Source organism: Grammomys surdaster, unplaced genomic scaffold (assembly GCF_004785775.1).
Source record: "Grammomys surdaster isolate TR1022 unplaced genomic scaffold, NIH_TR_1.0 311, whole genome shotgun sequence".
NCBI lineage: Eukaryota > Metazoa > Chordata > Mammalia > Rodentia > Muridae > Grammomys > Grammomys surdaster.
Window position 1 is genome coordinate 1518865 of NW_021604730.1, and position 26803 is coordinate 1545667.

Here is a 26803-nt window from a genome sequence, read left to right on the forward strand (position 1 = left end):
CTTCAATGCCAATTTCAGATTTTTTAAACTTGTGTTCATAGTTGTAATTATATACATTATTCTGTCTACTTTGTGGATTCTTGTTATTCCTCAATTTAGGGTAATTTCCAGCCCTTTTTAAAATTACCCTCTAATCTACTTATGTTCTATCTTGCTGGAATTTGTTAGATATGAATATAAGCAAGAAATTCTACATATTTAAAAAATGCAAACTACTTAATTATTTTATGCATTTCATGAAAAGTAGCCGAACAAGGAATGATTCTTTAAATACATATTTCATTTCCTTAAAAACATGTTTTCAATCTAAATGCTTAGAAATATACAGTATCCACTCTCCAGTATTAACATACATTCAGCATTTAGATCCTTCTGGAAAGATCACTGAGGGGGAATATTTGCAACTCTTTGAAAATGTGTGTGATGTGCCACATGCTAACAGAACCTGATAACAGTAGGCACTACACTTCTGGGTTAAATGTAACTTTAAAAAAAAACTACATGAAAGCAAAAACAATATATCAAGAGCAAAAGAAAAGTGTTGAATCTGTAAGAAAGACCAAGACTTAATGTTTTACCAACAGTGCAAAGTTGGACTAAGTTTATCATCTTCATAAATACATCCAAAAACTAACAATATTCGATTAGTATTTGAAAAATTTGGAAAATCTTTTTTAAAGCAGTTTGTAAAATAAGTTACCCATGGATATATTAAAGAATTAACATTCTATGAAACCTCTTTATATAAAATGTAAAGAAGATATTTTGTATTCTATAAATCACCATTCAAATTTCTAGTGAGGCTGAAAATTATAGCAAGAAAAAATTTTCATCTCAGTAATCAAATGGATTTTATTTCTGTTCTAGTTTCTCTAATTGATTTTATAAAATATTCAAATTTAATGAAAATCTGTGTATTGGAGATACCCTGATCCATATAACTAAAAAGATCAGTTGCAGACTATGTACTTGGGTAGTGTGTAAAATGAATATGTTCTCACAGAAATTTGAAATTGTTGAGTACATTTTTAATGTCTTCACATGCAATTAAAATTCATTGGACTATAAAATTAATTTTATCAAAAGCATGACAGTAAGTAACTCCACTTCCCTAGTTTCTGAAGATTTGCTCATTTTTAATTACCTAAGATGCATGCATACCCGAGGCAAGCAGAATTCATGTACCTATTCAGTTCCTTCATATGTAATTACAAGTTTCCTACATCTAATCAAATTTTATTAATTGTTCTTCAAGTAAAGATTATTTTAAAAGAACAAAATAAGAATGAATCATTATATAACATGCCATCTTATCTTTAGGCAAAGTATTTAAAACTTGAAACATCCTGATTAGTAATGCCTGCATTTCCCTGCATTTGGAGAACTATTAAGACTTTAAATCACATCAGAGGCATTGCCAGAATTATTAACATAACAAAACCTAAGAACTGAAATTCACTCTTACTGTAATTGCAAGTACACCATTGTCTGCCTTGGTCAGGAGTACCAGAGGTGCAAATTGTATCAATTATTTCACAGAAATTTTAGATAAAGACTGACTAATTATGCCCTCGAGAAGGGAAAGAGGAAGAGAGACATAGAAGTGATGTCTCCAGAAAGCCGCTAATATGCTATAGATGAGAACAGGTGAAGAATCAAGAGATCCTGAAGCTGATGTTGGCAGGAATGCCTATCTGCTGGCGCTATGACTTTGAGGGGCATCATGCCTTTTGCAGTTGTGTGGACAAAACCACAAATGGAAATAACTGGTCTTGTGGTGTTTAGTGTGAAAAATACTGAAAAATACTGCTGGTGAAACAATGAAAAGAAAAGTTGAAAATCCCATATTTGTCCAGCCTTTATTCTCTCCAAGATGCCCTGTTTTATGTAGAGTTCATCACAGATCCACCTGCCAAAAAAAAAAGCAGTAAATTTCATATTTATGAAGTAGACTATAAAAGAATAAGCTCCCATTGGAAAACCAATAAGCCTGATAAACAGCAGTTTAATTCTGTGCTGAGTACAATAGAAATTCTTTTTGACTAGATTTTGGCATCATTTTCTCCTGAAAGTTCTCCCTGGCCTAGCAGAATACCCAGCTCCCACCTGGCACTTGGAATGAATCATTTGGTTTTAAAAGCAAACAGTTGAGTTAGTTTTAATCATCAGAATTATGCCTATCCACACAGGAAATGTTTAATTCAAATTAGACAGTAATGGAGACAGGAGAAACACTTCCATTTACCTGAAAAAGCAATCATTTTATTATAAGCTGTCTTTTGAGGAGTCAATCTCCAGGAGCAATATTAAATGTTTTCCAAACAGCTTATGTGGGAAGCTTTATAATTCAAAATTGTGACCATCCCTACTATGCTGGCTAATTCTGTGTCAACCTGACATAAGATAGAGTCCTTTTGGAAGAGGAAGTCCCAATTAAGAAACTCCCATTGTGGTGACATATGAACACTCGACTGAAAAAGCCATTGAATGCTCAGAGCTCAGCTGGCTTTTCTGAGGCAACGTTGGACAATAAGATTGATGAGAGGAAAACAGTGAATGGAGGCCTGCTTATGAAGTTTCTAGGAAAGTAAAAACTATTGTGGCCATATATGTGATTTTTTTAAATTAAGACTCCATGGTTCTACTCAAAATCAGCCATGATAAATAAGAGACCAACATCACTAACATGAAATGGTCTTACTGAGACAATTGATGCTGGATTTTAGCTAGAACTAAGAAATTAGCCATGGTTAAGAAGACACCAGCAACATTAAGGATTATAAAATCTGTGAGTATTTCCTCAGGGTCAGCAAATAGAAACTGCAGTACAGAAGGGAGTTGAAGCTGCATCTCTTGCTGGCAGCTAAACTTGGCAAGTGTAAGAATCACTTTGGTAGTACTACTAGTTTTGAAGGCATGAAGGAGTCACGGAGAGCAGTTGATGCTTGATTCTGGAGTCCTTGAAGAAAAGCTGGGAGAGCTCATGAGTGAAAAGTATAGCCTCCGTTGCTGTAGAAGGCTCAGGATTAAAAGGGTCATGGAGGGAAGTTGAGGCTTGTTGCTATGTAGCAGGGTCAGAGTCTCTGAAGAGATCCAAGGAATGGCTATTGGTGAAAATACAGTTGTAGCAGGAGACACCATCATTTTGATAGTCAGTACTATGCAGCTACCATCAAGAACAGCAGAAGGTGAAAAGTGGAGCGAGCCTGAGTCCACAAGATGCTGTGTGCTGTGGCAAGCCCTTTGGAGCCGAGAAGCCTGACACTGAGCTTTATACAGCTGGACTTCAGATTTACTCTAATCTAATTGTGACCATGTTCTGGTTCTTTCTTTTTGCAGTGAAAAAGGATTTAATTTTTTTTTATTTTACTAGAGTAAATTTACTAGGTTGAATTTTTTATTCATTTATTCACTTTACATTCCAATAATGACCCCTCCCCTCCTCCTTGTCACACCCTCATTTTTAAAAGACTTAGAACTTTAAAAGTTGAAATGTTTTATTCTGTTGTTGATATTAACATACTCTCTTGAGGATAAATGAAAATGGAAAGGCTCTAAATAAATAGTGATTTATTTGTGTGTCCCATTAACAAAAGATGAAGTGTGATGGCTAGTTTTATGTGAAAAAGACAGACCCATGTTGGAAGTGGAAAACTCAACTGAGGAATTTGAGCTTTGCCTGTAGTTGCCATTGGTGCATTTTCTTTGTTGGCTGTTGATATGAAAGGACCAAGCTCATGTAATATCAACCCTGGGCTTGTGATCCTGGGTGCTATAAGAAAGTCAACTGAGCAAGCCATGGGGAGTAAACCAGTAAACAACATTCCTTCATTTTCTATGCATCAGCCTCTGCCTCTGGGTTCCTGCCTGAGTTTGTGCCTTGCTTCAGTGATGGACTATGAAAATAAACTATTTACTCCACAAGTTGCATAGGATCATGGTGTTCTCTCACAGCAATAGAACCCTTAAGACTACAACTAACTCTGGAATTTAAAAGAGATCCTTGATGAATGATTCGGTTAAAACAATTTTTCCAGTGAAAATAGTTGCAGATATTTCTTTCATAAGAGAATCTAAGGGGATCATCATTGTCCATCAGTGCCACATCTGTTGACACAGGATCTCAATTCACGGTTTCCACTGTCAATCATGCAAATAAAAACTTTGTGGTTTCAAACAGCAATTAAAAAAAAAAAAGGCTTTCTCCTGCTGGCAATTCTCATTACTACAGTACCATAATGGTCACTGTGAATGAAATCAACCTACTTCTATAATGAGAGGGTATGTTCTTTCAATTTAGCTAAGTACAAGTGATTCTGTCAACATTTTCAATCAGAAAAAATCAAAGAAATGAAAAAATCTTAAAGGAACCAGAGTAAAGTGTGTTAAATATGAGTTCAAGTTCACAATTAAGAATTTTCAAATGAAATAGATGTATTTCACTTCTAATATGGCAGTAAAGTTGAAGGATGCAAGACCAAAAAGTTGACACAGTAGAATAGGAAGAGGAGATGAAAATGAACTAGTAGTGGACAAGGGAGAACCCCTGATCCTTTGGAAAACTGAGTCAGTAAAGCTTTGCTAGGACTCTCCGTAAATCTTTTACCTTTTGTCATATGGATTGACTTATGCTGTACAGTGTTGCTGTTATTTCCCTTACTACTATGTTAACCATGAATAGAACAAGTTTTGAAGTGAAGGTTGTCAAGGTAGAGTTGGGAAGCTATTAATCTTACTGCCATAATCTAGGCAAGAACAAGAATGTCTGGGAGATCAGAGCAATGGGTAGGAGAAGGAGTTCATTTCTGAATCAGTTGTGAAAGTATTGCCAGGCAATCCCATGAAGTTTGAATTCTAATTAGTTCCCATAAAGCATCTGAAGAAATTATTGAAGAACATGCAAAGACAGTCAGTCCATTGTCAAAGGTATCCCCATTTAACTGCTTTTCAACAAGCTCCCCAGCATGCCTGTGAGTGCCTCCTTCCACATCAGGAGAGAAATTAATGGAAGTTAAAGTATCTCACCTTCACTCACCATGCCACCACATTGCTGAACTGGAAAGGTAGAAGGGTATGTGCTTTTTGTGTTAATAGATACTAGAGCTTTTTCCTCTCAACAGAAGTAGCAATCCTCACAGACTTTTGGCGTTCGTTAGGGGCAACAAAGAACTCTGATTTCCCAGAGAGAGTCCTTTTGGTTTTTATTAAGTCACAAGTAGATGAATCTGAAATTTTTAGGATAATCAAATTTACTTTATTGCTTCTACAGCTCCTCTTCTAAGTTCCTAGTCTCTTACTCATCTTTCCAGCTTACAAACAGAAGCATCTTCCCCTTCATTCTTTCAAGTTTAGTTTTGTGTGTGTCCTATTGGTGGGATTTGGGGAGCAATAGAAGGCAAATCCCTCTGGTGCCTTGAGTCAGCTTGCTGTTTATCCATGCAGCATGCATTTGCTCTATGTTTGTTTATGCAGTTATTCTGTAAGAACTGAGGCTCCAAAGATTAATTAAACACAAGTTGGGCATTTTAGAAATCCTAACTTAATAGGAATGCAAATCAGTGTGGCAGCTCACAGAAAGCTATTCAGACAAATAAGATAGGAAAGCTGAAAGGTGGCTTTTGATTGGAAAAGGCATGGAAGTTCAGATAAAGGAATGCCTTAAATGTTCTGGGAAGGCAGAGGAGTGAGACACATGAGGCAGCTGGGAAGGCTGCGTGATGGTGGGGCTGGATAGTGACCCTTTTGTAGAATAAAAGCCAGAGCAGCAGAGTCTTTAATGTCATGAAAGAACATAACATTCAACCATGTGTGGCAGCCTGTCTTAAAGGTCAAGACCTTGTACTCTTATATGAAGGATGCCTTGCCAACAACTGTTTACTATTAACTCACTATAGGTATCTCAAGTTGTAGTTGGTGCTATTGTTTCAGGCCAAAAGAAAAAAAAAGTAAAAAGTAATCTGTAAAAATCATAGTGGTCTAGGAAACACTGGGCTACTAGAAGAAAAGTGAAAATGGAGGAAATGAAGGGTGGATTTCAGAACATGAGGAGGTAGGGAAAGCTAGAGTGTGCCTTTGGCTATAGTCTGAGTAAAAGGTAAGAGAAACACAGCTGGAGAGGAAAGTGAACTGAAGACAAGACAGTTCTGGCAGCATGGAGTTTGAATACCTTTGAAACATATGGAGAAAATATAGGAGAAATATACATGCGGGATTTAGAAAAGGTTTCTGGCTGTACATAACATCTGGGGTTCACCATCAGAGTTTGCCTATGTATGTGATTAAAGACTCAGAAATTATGCAAACCTTATAGAAAAGTGTGTAAAATAATAAGTACACAAATTTACAACTTTCTAAATTACACAATGTAACTGGTAACTATGATCTATGATTCAACAAAACTTTGAAATCTAAGTTCCACAGTGTCAGGAAGCCCCTCCTCATTCACCAGTGTGTCACATATCAGACTCTGCCAAATACAGGAAAGGTTACCAGGAAATAGATCCCTTTCTCTGTGTGTTTTCTGCACAACTGGGATACAGAAGCAAGGTGGTGATTGTGACTTTCCCTGGACTCATTTCAATAGCCACACAGTTGACTTGGTCCCTCAGCTCTGAAGAGATACTTCTTTCTGAAGATAATGGCCTCGTCTGCTAGCATAGCTATCCATTAGCGTTGTAGGTAGCCACTATGCTTTCCCATCCTAGTGAACATTTTTATATGATGTTAGTAAAACGAAAACACAATTTAAGGAAATATTTATAGCTAATGAAACATAAGCACGCATTTATCATCAGGTTGTCCTGGGTTAGAACTCTATTTGCTCGCTCTCAGGCATATCCAACATCTCAGCATAAAATTGTCTGATTGTCAACAATGACAAGAAGCAATCTTCTTGTCTGCCTAGCTGATGTCAGCAGATCACAAAAAACACATATGGCACATTGTCCTCTTGTTTGCTGTTGAGGTGACTTTTATGAATGAAAATAATCTCTATTAATCAGTCAACAGAAGTTTTTTTTTTTTTGCAATCCTGCCACAAAACAGACACAGCCTCCATCCTGAGGGACTTATAAAGAAGTATGAAGTATACCCTTGCCTTCAGGTAAAGGTTAGTTCCTAGACATACAGGATACTGTAAGCATCTTAGGGAAAAGACATATGACTATCACCTAATTGTTTTACTTCCCTTGAATATATGGACTGACCACAGTGGATGCTGGGATACTTGGAATTGGTGTGTTCACAGGGTGAATTATGAGTAAAGCAATTAAGGCACAGTTTTCAAGAAACAAGACTTTGTGTGCCTTGAAAAATAAGTTATATTTGATATGTGTGGAGAAGAGAGGGCATGATGATTATGAGATTGGCAGAATCAAAAGGAAAGGGTTGAGGAACACATATGGAGGGTTGACAATGAGTTCAACAAGAGCCAGCAGTAGGGCAGAGAAAGGAGACAAGATGCCTTCTCACAGCATAAGCTCTAATTTCATTTTCATGTAATAAAAGAAAAATTGAGTGCCTTGGTGTGATTGATCACCAACAAGGGAGCCATAGAGATGACTTGGCATTTATCCACCACTTTGGCACAAGCAGAAATATAAGATTGATACAGAAGTAACCTGCCCAAGTGTCTGTTCACAATTCCACATGAAAAGGGAAAACAGACCAAAGCATCAAAGCATATGCTACAAGAAAAATATATGGGCAACATTTTTTAATAGGGCATCCATAAGAATTTGCATTTTAGTGAGCTTTTACTAGCTTTCTCATGCTAAATAAAACAACAGTAAAACAAAGCTTAGAAAAATAAACACACACACACACACACTCCTTTGTTACTAGGACATAGTGGCAGCCCACACATCTATGCTTACCTCACCTGTACACTCAGAAATCTGTAGGTTCTTGTTAGCAACTGACTGCTTGTAGAGTTCTATGATGAAGCAAAGCTCAAGTTACCAATTGTTCTTACATGATGTCAAAGGTCAGATGTCATTAAGTGTTTATTCACTCATTAATTCATTTAGCAATTGTTAGATGAATGGATAAAGTTCTCTGTTTGTATTTTGTTTTTTATTGTATTGTCCACACTAAGCAGAGCACAGTGTTCAGTAAATGTTTGTAGCTGGTGTAGTTTACATAACCACATTGATCCCTCTCTCAAGCTCTAGGAATACAAGGTAACGTGGAAAGAGAAATAGTGTTGTCCCACTCCTGTAGAATCTAGAGAGGATGTTACATTTTAACAAGTAGGATCAGACTTGAAGGACACTAACCATGACATGTGTCCTGAAGTTTCTAGTAAAGTTTGCTCTAGCCAACAAAGGGTGCCCTGCAGAAGTGATCTTGAACTGAAATCTGAAGGATGAATGGAACTTAGTTCAACAAAGAAAAGTGGTGGTACTTTATACAGAGGTCTTTGCAGGGCACAAGGACTTCCTGCTGTCTATATGTGAGGGTAGAAAGCTGAGTAAGGTGAAAATATGTGAGGAAAGTTTTTCCAGAGTTTCAGAATTATAAATATTAAAAAATTATATAGCCAAGAACATGTATTATTTGAAGCTGATGAAATATAAATTGGACTAACAAAAATGACATGTCTGTAATTGGCATAGGTTGAAGTCCCAACTCGAAAGCTCTTTGCTCATTTGTGATATAAAAGTTTGACTAAACAAAGCAAAAATTATTATAATCAAGAGAATTGAGCAGGTAATTTTGAATTTGAGTTGAATAACCTTGATCCTTGTAGATTATACCATTAAAATTATAATGCTACTAAATCACACAGCACTAATTAGCCCTCTAGCAGGGATTAGTAAACGTGCTGATGAAGCACCATGAGGATAGTTTAGGTGCACTGATGTAGAGCTTTATTGACCTTAATACACTCACCAAACAATTCATTCAACTGATTTTTAAAACCAAGTTTTAAAACATATTCTTAATTGGGATCGTTCACATAAGAAAATTCATGCAGAGAGAAGTAAGGCTAAGACTAAGAAAAGAGCAACTAAGTGATGTGGAAATAAAGGTCTGTTTAGAACATGCCGAGCAGCACATGCTTTCCTTTCTATAGCTATGATGGAGTGCTTGGGCAGAGAGACTGATAGTATTCAGTAAACTCATTTAGTGTTTCCTTTGGCACTTATAACTACAACAATTGCCACAATCTCTGACTCCAGATACATCTATCTCCATTAATCTGTCCTATCTATGTACCCTGAGGCGGAAAGGATAATGAGGCACACGTGTTGGTGCCTGCTTTCATTCAATGAGATGCTCACCGATCAGCAGATTGATGGCACAATTCCACTGAGGTTTACTGTTGTGATAATTGGGTAAGATTCATAAAGTTTAATAGAACAAAAAGCCTTATGTGCCTGCTACTGACTGCTAACTTGAAAAACATTCCAGTTCTGAATTACACAGTCCTCATTGAGCAGCAGTGTCTCACAGTTCATAGGCAGTTCAGTGTTTTCTCAGTTCATCTTCATGACTTTCAGGAGTCACTGCCAGTGTTCTTGTAACAGACAGGTATTCAGAGGGGCATGCCTTACTCCAGTGCTTACAGCTGCCAGTGGAGATCTCACAACTAAAATAGGGTTAAGACTGTTTATGAGCTTGCCAATAAGAAAATAACTGATTCATTTTTCGTTTGTTGAAATATCTAAACTGGAAAAAAAATATTTCTCTGGTAGAGAAGAAATAAAAGTTTCTATATTTTTGGAGTTTAGCTGTTAGGAATGTGTAATAATGGAATTGCAAATAAAGTATATGTAAATGTTTTCAGCATTTCAAATGTTGAGATGAAGAAAACTAGTCTATTTCAAAAAGCCATATAGCTTGATCAAAATATAATATCCATTAATGAGCATTTATACATCACCTGAATATTCTACAACAAAACATTGCCCTGACTATTACAAATTGTCTGTCTTGAAAGTACAACTATGAAGTTTTCTTTAATCAACTAGTCATAAATGTCATGAGTGTAACTTTTGTGTTTATACCTTGATTTTTTTCCTTCCTTATGCTCTTTTTGTCTGTTGCAAGGAGGCACCAAATCTAACATATGCAGATATTTTCTAGGGTCCAACTTCAGTGTGGAGGGCATAGAGGCTCCATAAGTCCCTTTCCATGCTGCATCAGAGCAGGTTTAAGAGTGATGGGAGGCTCAGGCATAGCGGGCAAGATAATTCTGCCACATTCTTGTGAAAGAGCAGGTGGGAGAGCATAGATAAAAGAGGCAGAAGAAACAGTGATGAATAAAACTAGAGTGTAGCTGCTGCTAGAAGGGACCTAGGGGGAGGCAGACTGAGACTGTCCACAGATAGGAGATAAAGGGACCTGGAGGAGGGGAACAGGCTGAGATTGTGCATAGATAGGGAACCAAGGGAGGCAGGCTGAAGCTGTGCATACATAGGAAACTGGAGTTTGTAGAGACCAGAAGAGATCAAGAGACCAAAAGACAAGTAAAAAAAAGTCATACAAATTTGAGAGAGCTAGATGTAGTGAATGAGAATCAGAAAACTTACTGAAAATACATAAATTCAGGGCACTAAATTTAAACTAAATGTACACCAAACTCAACTTCAGTTAGGTCCTAAGTGAACAACTTTATGCCACAAGAATGTGGTTTTTGGAAGAGACAATATTTGGAAATTTGTTATTGCTGTTTTTGGTAGGCAGAGAGTAAATGGTTTGTTGTTGCTTGTTTTGGTTTTGTCTTATTTTTTTTTAGTCAAATTCATACTCTTTACCCTTAACCAAGTAGTATGACTAAAAGTATGAGCTAGGAAATCCCCTGGCACCAGAGAAATAAAATAAAGAAGAAGTCTGAGCAGTAAGAGAAATGTCTTGGCTAACTGTCTTTAGACCATTATCTGCTAAGTTTTATAACCATACACATAGTAGCCTAAGGTTCGAGTTTCAGATGGCTAGAGTCAGTCTACTTGGATGGTCACTACTTCAGGGAGCAGTAGTGAAAGTGGAGAGAGAATAAAGAGAGTACACTTTGGACATGGGTGAAAAATCATTTCCAGAGTGCAAGGCAATTTCCTGGAGACAGTCACTGAATAGCAAGCATCCAACCCCCACTTAAGGCATTTGTCAGGAATATAAAGGGAGGTCAAAGCCAAATTGTAGCTTTCTCCAACAAATCTTGGTACAGTTGCAGAAAAGACAGAAAGTCTTGTTTAACCCACGCTAAGCTCAAGACAATGCCAAGAATTTGCTAAATGATATGTTGAGTAACTGTTAATAATGCATCTATGCTTGGGAAGGAAGGGAAGGGGTCAATAGAACATAAGGGCAGTCAGTGAACAGCCACACTGGTAATTGCTGTATGGGTCTTCTAGGATGCTGGGCTAAGTGAAACAAACATACAAAGAAGGGTGGTCAACAAACAGTGTCAAGGCTGCACACAGTTCAGACTGCAGGAGTGATAGTGATCATTGAGATGACAGTCTGGGTATTAAGAGAATAACTGACAAGGATTTGAGGAAACTATCAATTATGAGCACAGGTTCCTTTTTGTTTGTTTGTTTGTTTGTTCAACTCAGATGAGCCTTCAAGAGGCATTCCCATGAATAAGTTGCTTTGGGAGGAGCAGGAAACAAAGGGGACAAAGGAGTTCAGATGGGAGCTTCCAGCATCTCAGTATTCCAAGCCCATTGCTGTTGTTCAAATACCAACAGCAGGAAGGACATCTGTTCCAGCCAGAGATCGGCAAATAGGCTTAGGATGACCAGATGGCAGAAGTAAGCATGAAAAATGCAGAAAGTGGGGCTCCTCATGCCTACAGGGCACAGGGAGAGGACACAGAGTAAACACAGGGCAGTGTAGCATGTTCTATATAATCTGAGACTTGTAGTTACTGTGTCATGTAAGACTTTACAAATAGGAGTGAGCACATTGACATAGCTCCTGACAGCAGTGAACTTAGAGGCTGGAAGATGTAAATGGCTATCATTTTTAGAGAAAGTAAAACCAATAAAAACAATATGAGATGAGAATATACTTGTTACATAATTTTCATTCTCAAATTTAGAGTCTTGCAAGGTAAATTAATTTGAGGTCTAAGTGGATGGTAATGCTATAAAGTGAAGTGTCTGAAACCAGAATCTCATCCTTTGACCAAGCCAGGAAATGTGAACTACGTGAACATAGCTCCCAAGAGGACTGCTTCGAATTCTTAGTTCTCGGTTCTGGAACGTAACAGACCCTAAATACATGCTGAGGGATTTTGTCAGAGAAGTCAAAACCAAATTCTGGCATCTGACCTCTTCCTACTCAGAGGTTCTACCTGAAAAACAACATGTACATGTGAATCACCTGTCATTTTCCCCAGAAAATGATTCTCTGCTCCTGAACTTAGTCACCATAGTTCACATAGCTTTAAGATCAGGCTAGACTTCCTCATATGATAGTTAAAACTTGGGGTAGATGTATTTGCTTCTTTATGCACAAGAATCTGTGAAATGAAGGTTAAAGCTAACTCACCAAATACTGCACATTAAGTGGTTTGAACATGGATAAACCATTTTCCATAAAGGTTAATTTTTCAGAAGCTTGGTCTAGGTATGGCAGTGCCAAGAAATGACTGAACCTTTAAGAGATAGAGCCTGACTGGAGCTAAGACACTGGAGGTCTTTCCCTTAACAGAAATTAATGTAGTCCTTTCATGGGAAGTAGCTAGTCCCAGGAGAGCAAGCTGCTGTAGAGTGAGCCAGCTTGCATTTTCCCTTTCTTCATGCTACAGTTAGTTCTTTTGCTGTCCACTGCTATGTTGTAATACAGTCAGAGAGATGCTGGTGAAACGGAAGCCATAGCCACCCAAATTTGGCATTTGGTAAACCTCTTTACTTAAAAAAGTATCAGCCCCTGGGTATTTTGCTATAACAATAGAATTAGACTTAAGCAAAAACTCTCAAGAAGTCTCTGTGTAGATGGTGCTACTGTCATCACCTAGAACTGAGAACCTGAGCTAAGAAAGGAATAACTTGGATCTGCCTGTTCCCAAACCCAAGTCTTCAATGTTACTGCTACTGCCTATCCATGACGACACCTCACTCAATGATTGATTAAAATGTGTTAGTGAAAATAATCTGTGGGAAAACACCTTGATAGGGCTTGGGCTGAGTTGTTAAAGTTTACCCAACATGCGCAGAACCTTGGGTTGGTCCCCAACATCATATAAATTAAGTATGGTGGGGCATGCCCAGAGTTTCGGAAATTCAAAGTCATCCTTGGCTACACAATGAGTTTGATGCCTGCCTGGCCTTTGTGAAGCCCAACTCAAAAAAAAAAAAAAAAAACTTTCAAAGTGTCTTACTATAGTGAGTGTTAGCTTTTGTTGTTAATTATCATTTATGCTTTCCTAGGCAGTTACATGTTTATTTGATAGAGGAGCCACTGTGTCCAAAAGAGGATTAGATTGTTTCCTTTGGAAACATCTAACTGGGAACATTACCTGCCCACTGGTACAGACTTTGTTCTGTCCCTGTGACTCTAATAATTATTTCTAGTCCAAATGTGGAATCAGATGAAACCATCCCTGCTTCCCTATAACAATTCTACTGTGTTTAAAGATGAACGTCTGTGGCAGCCATTCTCCCCCACTCTGGACCATGGGGGTCACCTTCTCCTCTAGAACTACCTCACAGAGGGGCTGCATTCATTCACCTTGTTGAGGACATCTTAGCACTTGGGCATTCATGGGAAGCTAAATTTTGTCATTAACTCATGACATGCTGGCAATCTGTGGGAAAGGACATTCAAAGAATCAGACACAAGACAACCCCACCACTATCTAATTATGCTCTTGGGTGCTGTAGCACCTTCTTATGTGGAGGAGGAATCCCTGGAGTTAATGGAGTTACAGTGAATACCAGGATCACTCTTGACTTAAAGTCTCTAGTTCACTCACTGCTTCCTTCTGTCTCCAGACTTCTGGGCTCATTCTGGGCACATAAGACTCTAACTGAGATTCTGCTAACTGCCACCTTTTGATAACTGGCCAGATTTCTAGAATCTTTAGATCTCTTGCTATACTAATTTTACCATTTCACATATTGGCTTTCCTTCCCCGCTCCATGTCATCTTTCCCTTTATTCCATCAATATACTCATCTGATTATTTAAATAGATATATTAAACTCATAGGCATTAAAATATTCATAAGAGCTTATGGATTAAAGTATTTTAATTAATTATGAATCAATTACATTCTCTCAGCAGTGCCTTTTATGATTGCCACTAGAATACCTATTTGTTCACTCAACAATTACTGAAATATAACACCATTTTCTTCCTATATATTACTGAAAGTGGATGAATTAAAACAAGGCTTTAAATTTTTATGAGCATGTTAGTGGAATTGATTCTGAAAAAAAAAAAAAAAAAACAGAGAGTAAAATTAATGTAACCTTGAAACAGGCCCAGACCCTATGGAGGTGACCTTTCTGTCTCCGAAGAAATTACCAGGAGAGGTTAGACAATCTCAAGTCATGTCGTACATCACAGCTGAGAGAATCATAAGTGGGCTTTTCATCAAGTGCTGAACAATTTCAGCCATCCAATTTTGTGTATCAGGGTTTCAAATGTGGGCTATGAAATTCATGAATAAAACATTGGCCACTTGTGAGAGCCAAAGGGCTTGTAATAAAGCAAGTATGTTGTTAAATAAAAGGTTTAAGTAAAAATGGAAGAAAGTTTCTTAAGCTGAAGGTAGGCTTCCTTTTGAGGTGAAGATTTTAGATGTTACCCAACAAAAATGGAAGGGTAAGGGGTGAAAAACAATTTAAGCACCAATGATCAAGACATTCAGAGTTAATTAAGTCATTTGTAAAAGAAAAAAAAAGCCACAGGCCCACGTGTAGCAGAGGACTGTCTTATCTGGCCTCAGTGTGAGAGAGGATACACCCAATCCTATAGAGACTTGATGTCCCAGAGAAGAGGAATGCTGGGGTGGGGAGAGTACCTTCTGAAAGGGAGAGGGTGATAGGGTGAAGAACTCTGGGGTGATTGGGAGGGAGAAACATTTGGGATGTAAATAAATAAAATAATGAACTTAAAAAAAAAAACAACTTTTACTATCCCCTATGGGGTGTGTGTCAAGCAACATTCTTAGTACTATTATAAAATCGAAATATCTCAGAAAAACGTTGAAGCTGCTCTACATTCTACAGTAATACATATCCAAAATTTTAATTATTCATGAAAAATAAGCACCTACATGTTATTCATATGCACATTTGCTTTTTACCTTTACTGAATCCTGAAATTATATATGTACCAAGTAGTGCTTTTGTTTTAAAATACATTTCTGTATGATTTTTGTCAGTAGAGGACTAATTTGTATACCACTTCCCAGATCTATGTGCCTAAGTTTCTCAACACGAAGGGTCTGGGAGGGAGAAAATTCAAACAGCATGACCTGAATAGAGAAGTAACTCCTCGCGGGTCACTGTAATGCTAAAAGGCACCTCACAGGTCACACTGTAAGGCTAGAGAGTGCCTCATACTATGGCAGCCTCTGCATCATCATCAAGAACAACAGTTCTTTGGTGATTAAATGAAAAGTTGGGGAGTTAAAGGCTAAAACTATGACTATCGCACCACAGTTCTGCAATGCTCTGTGCCCACAGGCATTTTGTATATGGTGCTCAGACACACAGTAAGAACCTAACGTGTGTGAAGACCCACAGTGAGGATACTTGTCCATGTTTAAAACAGTAGTGCTTTGGCTTTCAAATGCTGATGCCACTTGGGCTGGCTCAGCACTTAATAGTAAGGGCTCCTCTTTCAGAGAACCCAGGTTCAATTGCCATCATCCACATTGAGGCTCACAGGATCTGACGCCCTCTTCTGGCCTCCACAGGCACTGCATACATACATACATGCAAGTAGAACACCCATACACATAAATAATAAATAAAAGTTAAAATTTTTTTAGTGAGAAAAGCTTAAGTTATGTGAAGAATAAACTTACCATGTAATTTTAAAAGAATAATGATATGAAAGATAACCAAAATATATTAAAGATATATTAAGATGTTTGGGTAATAAGTCTTAAGTTTTATAATTGTTCTGATTGATTCCAGATAATTATAGGTCTGTACTTTCCTTCTATACTGAGTTTTTTTGAATGTCTGTTAAGCATGAATTTCTTAGATTAATAATAGATTCCTAAATAATAGCTCAAGACTCAAGAAATGACATCTAATACCTATAATCAGGGGAAACTGATTTGGTTTGTCTTGCCTCTCTTTCTCTCTGCCTCTCATCCAGCCTGAAGTTCTGGATCAAATACAGAATTTGAGGGAGCTGTGGATGGATAACAATGCATTGCAAGTGCTTCCTGGGGTACGTAAGCTTTGCCATACACGTGTTCTGACTTGCTGAAGGTTGATTATGTTTTTAATCGTTAATCCCACATCTCCATTCCCAGTGCTTGGAAAGCAAATTAACACTTTTTAGGGCCTTGCGTGCTAAATGCTTCTCACAGGTTTGTCTTTAATCTTCTATGTCTTTTGTGACTTGCAAAAAGAAAAAAGCTGAGATTTCTCTTGAAGTCCATTATCCTACTCAGTGGATTTTAAAAGCTGATAAGGTCACAGTTGTATTCTTAATATGCATTCCATTTCACAAAAGCAGCCTTATTCTCACAGGTAACCATACGGCTGTCTTTCCTCTTGCTGCTAGAACTCTCCACAAATGAAATGGCTTTCTCTGTTTGTTTCTTGTCCAGTAGAGCCCACTTATACCTTTAAAAATCACAAGAATCACACAGTATCCAATAAAAACTGAACCAGAGTCAGGTTTTCCTTCTGTGAGAAGGTGATTCCACTACACCTCTCTGGGCGAGTTCAACTGTAGGAGCTGAAGTCCCATCTAGTGAGAGAATGATTTCCAGTAACAGATTTGCTGGAAAGAGTATGTGCTCACACATCCAACAGACCAAGCCCCCAATTCCTGCCTTTCCTGGCTACCTCAACACACATGTCACTCAACTAAGGGTCCAGACAAGTGGAGAGAATTATTTTTCAGCCAAGACTGAGGTTTCAAAAATTCCTCAAAGCAAATTTTTTCTCCTTTTGTATTTACTTTAAATTAGTTGAGAGGTAAGATGCTTTAAGACATTTATTCTCTATAAATAAGCATGAGGCTATAGAAAAGAAGATATATCAGGGGAAATTAAGGATTTTTTTTATTTGAAAGGGCTACATCAATAGTATTACAGGCATGAACTGGGAAGTTTGTACATCTCATGCTTAGTGATTTATACAAGACAGTTTATTAATGTGATTAGAAACTACGTCAGTGGCAGAGTCACAGAAATCATATAGCCAACTCCCTCAATTGTATTGTTTTGGAGACTCACGTAATAATAACTCCAGAAATGAAAATGTATGAGTTTAAATGGTTTGTTACTGTTTGTTTGTTTGTTTGTTTGTTTTTGGATTTTCAAGACAAAGGTTTCTCTGTGTAGCCCTGTCTATTTTGGAACTAGCTCCGTAGACCTGGATGGCCTTTAACTCAGAGATTCTCCTGCCTCTGCCTCTCAAGTGCCAGGATGAAAGATGTGGACCACCACACCTGGCTTAATCATCTTTTTACTTGTCTGCTGTTCTGATATTTTATTGCAGTCTGTTGCTGTTTGCTTGATAAATTTTATCACAGGTAAATATATAGAGAATGCCACAGTCTGTGCAGGTCTGAGTCACAAGCAGTTTCACATCCACAGAATATCTTAGAACTTATCCCTGTGAATGAAGGGAGGCCAGTGTATGCAGAGTCCTGGAGAATGCAGATAAATCACCTCAATTCCTGAAGTCAGAATATTACCTAGCTGCAAGTTTTCACCAGCTTCTTGAATATATTCATTTACACAAAGCTACTTACTTTGCATTTACTGTGTGTCATGCGCTATCTAACGACACTTATAAATATTCATTCTTTGAATCCTCAAGGAAACCCTATGAAGTAGGTTCAGTCCAGCCCAGGTCACAGAACCATGGAGCCCTGGACTGTAAATCAAAGCAGCTGCTTTTGTACAGTAGTATCTGACCTCACAGTGTGCCAGTGTGTTCTCTGGAGCCTGTAGAAGGTACAGGTGAGAGTCAGGGTCACTGTGCTTTCTGTAACTGTTATATTTGCAGAATCCAGAGGTCTAAATAAGTAAAAGGTGAGACAGACAATCTTTCTAGCCTGTCTCTTTTGAAAATTTTGTGTCTAATCCGATAGCTCAGCTGTAGTCCATGGCTAATTTTATTTAGTATGCTTTAATTTGACATTTTGCTATGCCCTTCATGTGAATTCTCCCTTCCAGCTTAAGTGGCCCCAGCTTGCTATCCAGCCCTACGTGGCTTTGGAAGCCTGTTCATGTCTAGTCCTACCCGTCAATCAGACTCAAGATGAATAACCTTAGTGTTTACCGGAAAGAGATATGGAGGGAAAGCAAACCCACATTTTCCTTTGCTCATGCATCCTAACATATTAAGTTCATATACTTTTAGAAGTCTAGACTCAAGGGTCTAAAAGATGGTTCAGTGGTTAAGAGCACTAGCTACTCTTCCAGAGATCCTGAGTTCAATTCCCAGCAACCACATATTGGCTCACAATCATCTGTAATGGGATCTGATGCCCTCTTCTGGTGTGTCTGAAGACAGTGACAGTATGCTCACATACATAGTCCAGACTCTTGCTTTCTACTCATTTTCCATAACTCAGAGAGGCAAATAGAGTGATCAAGTATTTCCTCCTCTACAAAGCTCTATCTTACAGATATGGACCAAATGGTGCATGAATTTATTATATTGTTTCTAAATAGTCTGGCATCTTCCTCATCTTGTGATTTCCACTCTTTTTTTCTGTCATTCATTTGTGGACCCCTCTGCTCCCAGAGTAGTGCTGAAGCAAGAAAAGTCTTCCCAAGGGTTGGAGACCTTTGCTCCAGGATAGGTTACCTCTTTCAGTCACTGTGAAACTGGGTGGAAGCAGACATTTGAGGAGCTGGCCCTCGAGAATGGAGGAGAAGAAGATTGCAGTTAGCATGTCCCCCACCCAGAAGAATGACATTTGATAAAAGCTGCCTCTTTATTCTCATGTCCTACCCCAGGGTGGTATGAGTAGAATGAGGCCCTGAGTTAATGAGGGGCATGGGGACAGGATGATCTTTTGTTCAGTCCAAATAAGGTTCTGTTTCAACACCAGCCATCATTCTTGGGGCAACCTGAAAAGGTCATACAGAAAGCATGTGCTTGTATGTGTTCTTTAAGAACACACACAATACTCTGTCAAATAAGTATAGACAAATGGTAAGCTGTCCATAGATGAATCAAATGAGTGAACTGCCAAGTGACCAAAATGAATGAGGCACTAATCTGCAAATATCCTGAAACAAAAGAAGATGGAAGCTTGTACCCAATTGTTTCCTGTTGTCCACCTACAAGCTGAGTGAGCACAGGTAGAAGCTGAACCTCCCACCCTATGTGGTCAGTCACAAATCCTTGATTTGACTTCACATTTTCTTGAGAACACCCATCTTCTCCCTCATGTCCACTGCCTTAGGTACATGGCTACTACACACACACACACACACACACACACACTAAAAAATATTCTGACCAGTAGTCAGTACTTCCTTGGTACCTAGGGGACTCTTCCAAGATCCTGTATACCACAGACTAAAATCCACAAATGCTGAGATTCCTTATAAGAAATGATACAATGCTTTCATCTAACCATTTTGGACCTTCCAAATGTCTTAAATCCTCTCTAGATTCTGGATAATAGCCACTACAGTGCAAATGTTAAACTAACCGTGCTATTTAGATTGTAGTAGCAAGGGGGAACTCTTGACTATTTATTTTTATGTGTGTGTGTTTGTTTATTTGTTTGTTTGTTTGTTTGTTTTGGTACAGCTTCCCCATGTGTCTTGAGTTTGCCTAGAATTTTCTTTTACTTTGTATATTTCTGAAGTATGATTTGTTGTAGATGCCCCAAGCATCTAGTGGGCTTCCTTGATTCTAATCATGAATATGCCTTTTTGAACGTTCTCTGGAGTTATTTTTTTTTTCCAATCACAGATCTGATCAATTCAGGCCTGGTCTTACAAACCTTTTTGTAGCTCCTATGCCTACAAGATAGAGTCTTTGTGGCCCTGTAACGTGATTTTCCTCTTCCTAAAAACCTGAGCTTAGCATACATTTCAGTTTCCTTGAGTTATTAATTCTTTCAGCATGCCACAATTTTCCAAGCTCCTCTGAATGCTCTGAATGTGAAAGCTTTTCTCTCTTCCAGGTACCCTACTTTTCTTTCCTCGTGTGCTCGTATGAGTGTGTGTGTGTGTGTGTGTGTGTGTGTGTGTGTGTGTGTGTGTACATCTGTGTGTACACATGCAGAGTCTTGAGATAGATGTTAGGTGCCTTTCTCAGTGAGTCTTCATCTTATTTTTTGAGATAGCATCTCTTGCTATACCTGAAGCTCACTGGCTCAGCTAGTGGAACAGATCTGTCTCTGCTTCCCTAACACTAGGAGTATGAGCATTTGCCAGTATGCCTGGTTCCAATATGAGTACCAGGGATTGAACTGGGGTCTTAGGGATTTTGCATCAGTTACTTTACTTATTAAACCATCTCAATACCTTTGAGTTTCCTCTTTCTTGACAAATAACAACTGTTTGACAGTCTTGTTTTTTCTTCTTTCTTCTTTGATATTTCCCATATGAATTTTCATGTACCTATAAAAATTGTCTATAATTGTTTCTTCGGATGTTGCCCTCTCTAATGTAAAAACTTCCCTAAAGATAAAAGCCTTGTGGTGTTGAATAGTTATGATTAAGGTCCTTGGAGGAATGAAGCAGAAATGTTTGAGTTGAAGACCAGCCTGTACTTCACAATGACAATTCATTTCAAAATTTTAAAATGCCTTTGTCTTTATCTATGTTTTCCCAGACATAGCTACCTGACTCATGATGTTGTCTGCAATACATAACACAGATAGTAGTATATAATAGGGAGTCTCAGAAATGGATAGTGAATGAGTAGAATGTTGAAACTTTAATACAGGGAAGGGTCTCTGTGACCACTAAGGCCAGCAGAGTGATGATCTGTAGGAAGCAAGAAAGCAATTCAGTTCAGCATGAGTAAGTACCTAATGTTGGTTCAAACTTTGGAAGTCTGACACTGAGAAGCTTATTTTAGGAATATTAAAGCAATGCACAATTTGTTGAAAACTTTCCAGGTGATAATTAACTCAATCCCATATGCATAATAAAGCAAACATAAATCTCTTTGAAGAACAAAGTAAGTTAATTGAAGATCAGATACACTACATCAAAACTCTTTGTAACACTGATACCTTCCATACAGATGGGTTCTGTAGATGGACTAAGAAAAACAAGTTTATTATAAGGGTCTGGGGGAGGGTTGAGTACAGTCTTACCCACAAAGATCTCACAAAGGTAATGAAGCTATTAATATCTTCTCCCAGACTTCTGGGTGGATGACAGGCTATGTATTCCTTTCTTTGATGGAACAATCCTGTGTATTTAACATTCCAGGTTTCCATAGTCCTTATCTATGAGTACAAAGACCTACTTGCCTCCCATACTCTAATTAACAGAATCAAGTCCAAATTATAATACTAATTCTTTCTGAGGCGTCTAAACATTAAGGGTAATATGCAACGTTCAGTGCTCCATTGGCAACTTTGAGAACTGTTGTGCTCTGTCTGCTGCATTGACTCAGAATTTATCTCTAACCACTGCAGTGAGATATAATTCACAGGCATTTACAACTCAGTGGATTTTTTTAGCAGACTCACAATGTTCTATAAACATCATCATAACCTAACTTTAGAGCATTTCCATCACCCTTAAAAGAAATCCTAAATCTTTGGCAACCTTCTCTACTTTCTGTCTATAAATTTACCAGTTTTGGAGATTGCTTATGAGTGTAATCTATGATGTGTGGGTTTTTGTGGCTTGCACCTTTCAAAGTTCATCTATTTTGAAGCACACTTCAACACTTCACTCACTGTTACTGCCAAATAACATCGATTATGTGGGCAGATCACTTTTGCCTTCTTATGCATTCATTGAGGCAGGATTAGCTGCTGTCAATAATGTATCCATGACCATTTGTGTGCACATGTGGTTTTATTCAGCAGAATATGTCTAGACGTCTGTAGGTCATGTAGGGATTTTGTGTTTTCAAATGGATACACTCGTATTCATTTCCAACGAGTGTACATTTGATCAATGTGTCCATACCCTCCCTATTGCTGTGGTGGCATAAAAATTAATTTCACAACATTATGGCTTTTACAGCTTCAAGAGTTACACCTTATGAAAGTTCCCTCAACTAACCCTGAGTTTATGCACTGTCTTCAAGTCTATAGGGAAGTTAAAGATGTTGGTATACCTGGATATGTCAAAAAACAGGATAGAAACGGTTGACATGGATATTTCTGGATGTGAAGCCCTCGAGGACCTCTTACTATCATCCAATATGTTGCAACAGCTGCCTGACTCAATAGGTAAGGATGTAACATTTTGTCATGAGTAATTATGTCAAGTGTACAGTTTTCTTTTTTGGCAGTATAACTTGTTTATGCATGTAGGTAATATACTACTAGTCTGACATTAATGAATTAGAAAATTTACCATGCAGGATTATAAAACGGTATATTACAAATACCTTAAAATGAACAGTTAATGTAAGCTGCCAAGTCTAACTCTGTTCCTAGTAAGTTGGCAAATCTTAAAATTATCAAGTGTCCTGAATTGCACAGTGTTGTTATGAGAAGTACGAGTTTAGATGTAGAGTTGTTTGGTGATGGTGGGTGTATTTTAACATTGGAATAAAAGGTAAATAACACAAAAGTGTGGGAATATAAATTAGATTCATAGTTCCCTTATTTTTAAAAGACACATTGTTCTTAATATGTTGTAAGATGCTTGTCAGTAGAAACAATTGTAAGTATAGCATGTACACTAGGGTAATTTATGAATTTTACGAGTAAAGTTATAAAGGACTGAGTAATGAGTAATCCTTTTATATTCTTCTTATTGTTTTTGAGATGTCTCAAGTAGGAGAATAAACATCAGTTCACTTAAGTTTGAAAAGGGGATTTTAACCTATTTGCAGTAGATGTGCCATGTATTCAGCAACTTGCTAATGTTTCTGGGAGTTAAGTCACAAGCTAAGTAGTCCAATGGGAGAGAAACTTGACGACAGAGCAGTTTTTCTGTTCCCTTCTGTATTTTATCATCACTTTAACCGTTCCTTTAGGCTGATGGAGAACACTGCTTTTAACAAAAATCACACTAGTTTTTTCTCATAAATTGGCTGACTTTTTATTTACATAATCAAAACATTTCCAACACTGTTTCTCCAACCATCAGATGAAACAGAAATCTTCATGAAACCTCTCACTTCCCAGCTGCATCTCATGAGGTTCTGGTGCAGTGAGGATATTGGGATCTAATCTGAATGTTAGTCACCTTAGATGAAAATTGTGAGCAGATGGGTACATAAAGAGCTGGTGTGTGTGTGTTGCAATATTGTAGCTGGTCAGCTACAAAGAGCATTGTCTGATCGCACAGCAGAGTGGCAGTATATGGCTACACCTTCAGTACCACTCCATACAACTGAAAATGCATAGCCAATAGCTGCATACTCAGTGCTGAGACTATGTATCTGCCCTCTAAGAAAAATGAATGTTTATCTGATAATTTTAAAAAATCCCACAAGTGTGCAGGAAAAATGGAGTTAAATAAGCATGTTAGAAATGAAGATGTGTCCACTTAAAAAGAGATAAAATTTATACCTTATAAAGCACCAGAGGATGGGAAATTGAAAATAATCCATACAGAAGACAAAATAAGTTAAAGTAATCATAGAATAGGAAACAATGGGATCATGTGTCATAAATCACAGCAAAAGCAGCTCAGAAACACTAGTTATTCACTGAACTGTCTTTTGTATCTCAGTAAAATTTCAGAAGAAATTGTATCTGTGTATCTGCCTAGAGCCTGGTTATAGACACAGACAAGCCTTCCTTGGAGAGTTTCCCTATTGACCAACAGACATGAAAGCTTTGATCTATGTCCCATTGTAGCTGGCAACTGACAATGTTGCAACACACACACCACAAACACCAACTGGATGAGAAATGGCACCTCCTCTTTTTTATTAGAATGTGGATTATCTATTGAGCCACCACAAATTTTAAAAATAATAGATATGAATTTCCATAAAATTAATAAAATAAAATACAACTAAAACAAATTTCCATTTCTGTTATGAGTCCTGCAGCTGAGAGTCAGTTGACAGAGAGGCACACTCAGTAACCACTCTGCATGGTTCCTCCATGTGGTGCTTCCACAAAGAGTGAAATGCCCTCTATTCATTACTCTTTCTATTTTAATTTTTTAAAAAGTCTTTAAATAGCAAGGAAAATCGATAAAGGGGGAATACATAATGTTTTTATTTTTCAAACTATGTACTTAGTAATTAGAGCACAGGTTTCACAGTCAAGATACCTGAGTCCAAGTTGCTTGCCAGCTGTGTGGCCCTTCAAAAAGACATGTGTCTCTGTGCACCATTTGCTCATCAATGTGTGGGAGCAGCACCACGTGTTCATTTTGAAAAGCTCACTGGCTAATACAGGGTTATTAGAAAGGCTCTGACATACCAAGCATTCAATCAATGGCAGCTCCTGTAAGAACTTAGACTTGGGGAGTACGCAGCCATTTGCTTTCAAAGCACTATTACAATGTGTACAGATGCCAGATAAATGTCTACTTTAATTTTTTTTAAAAAAGCTATTTTAATCTTTGGTGAGTTCATATTAATTATGTATCTATACAAGAATATCAACAATCACAGTAATAGTTCTCCTCATCCTTTTGGCCAATATTTCAAAGTCAGGAGCATATAAAAAGATAGAGAACACAGGGAGAGCAAACACAGGAGAGGAAGAAAAAGTCACAAACCTTGGTGAAGATGGTGGTTGACCCAAAATCAGAGTCCTACCAAGGCTCTAAATCAGTCCAGATTAAATCCTTGGGTAGTGCATGAGCAGCAGAATTGCCCTGTGAACATAAATCCACAAACTCCAGCATAGCCAAAAGGCCTGGCTTGCCTTTCCTGTAAAGATCCATATGAGAGCCATGTCTCCAAACTGTACAGAAAGCATTTGCCTGAATCCAAACCTGCCTCAAATTTCCCTCATAATTGCTTCATACCAGAGCCTCAGGTCTTCTGGATAAGCATATGGTGACCTGGTTTCCTGTTTTCTGCTCAGCCTTCTGCCATCTACCTTCAGCTTCTTGTGACCTAGCACAGAAGTAAAGAAGCTCAACACTCCTATAACTCCACCAGACACTGGAGCACAGCAGTCTGATTAGGGCTGTGAGCTACAAAATATTCTACTGTGATTCATGGCTACACTCATAAACAAGCTTGGGTGTCCTTTTACATCCCAGAGCTGATGTTTCAAAACATGTGCTGGGGGAGCTAAAAATGATTCAGATACCTTTTGAACAGAGATGAATGGGCAGTAGATGTTCAGACTGGTGCAATAAATTTGCACTGTGTGAATGTAATGTTTCCCACATGCTATTGTTTTCAAACTGATGAATTAAGCTCCCATGTTGCAGGTATTTTGTTATTGGAACCTGACAGCAAGGACACTCCTTTTCACCTGTTTCTGGAGAAAATGTAACTGTACTGAAATCTCAAGTCACCTACAACTTTACTTCAGACTTCATATGACTTCTTCCAGCTTTAAAAAAAAAAGACTATCAGAATACTTAAAAAGAGTGACATGACCTTAATGTCCACAAAACATTAGTGTCATAGAATGCACAACACTCATATGCATGTGAGGATACACAGAGACGTGCACAGAAAAACACACACACACATACACACACAATTTCAGAATGGTTTCAGAGGATCACATTTTCATATTTCTGTGTCAAAAAATCCTAGAAAAACTTTGTTAAAGGAAATGGTTTAATTTTCTTAAAGTTGGCATTCCTCAAAAGACATTTGATCATGAATATAACCTTTTTATGACAAACTTTCTGCAGGACACAGTAATCTATAGCATATTTAAGTAGTTCTCAAATAAAGCAAAAGCTAGCCCAGTACTAATGTTCTGTCCTTGAGTTTGGCTATTTAAGCCATATTGATTTACAGCCTGTATAATGGTTGTGTAAGAGGAGTGATTTTGCCAAAAGTGACTGTTCTCCCATTACTGTGTGGTGATTGCACATTCAGGTGACAAGAGAGCAAGCCATAAAAAGTGTGGAGGGCATGGATCAGACAGTGAAAAATAAGGTGTTATGGAGCTAAGGAGATGGCTCAGGGTTAAAGTACTTGCCAGACAAGTGAGGACTAGACTTTAGATCCCAAGCACCCAGATAAATGGTAGTCCACTTGTAATATGAGCCTCAGAAGGTGGAGAAAGAGGATCCTACAACAAGCCTGAAAGCCAGATAAGCAAAAATCAGCCAGGTCTAGGTAAGACAGAGATAACTGACTTCAATAAAGAAAGAAAGTATAAAAGCAATCCTAAAAGACTCTAGACACCAACCTTGACCTATACATGCATACACACAAGCAAGCACACATACACAAAAGCACATACACCCCTCACATATACGACATACACATAAAAAAGATAGTTCTAACATTAATCCCCAGCCAACTCGATGTGATGTATTAAAAACCATACACTGATCAAGTTCACCATTTCTGGAATCTCAGAGAGCATGACTCATGTGTGGT

General features: G+C 37.9%; 1 protein-coding gene across 6 annotated transcripts in view; it reads left to right on the forward strand.

Annotated features, from left to right (window-relative positions):
- Positions 1 to 26803, forward strand: part of Lrrc7 (leucine rich repeat containing 7) — a 438353-nt gene that overhangs the window by 312657 nt on the left and 98893 nt on the right. For all 6 annotated transcript variants that reach the window (XM_028777579.1, XM_028777577.1, XM_028777581.1 and 3 more), the window contains 2 exons: positions 16290 to 16364; positions 22397 to 22541. In XM_028777579.1, the coding sequence (XP_028633412.1) occupies positions 16290 to 16364; positions 22397 to 22541 (220 nt within the window). The remainder of the gene's footprint in view (positions 1 to 16289; positions 16365 to 22396; positions 22542 to 26803) is intronic.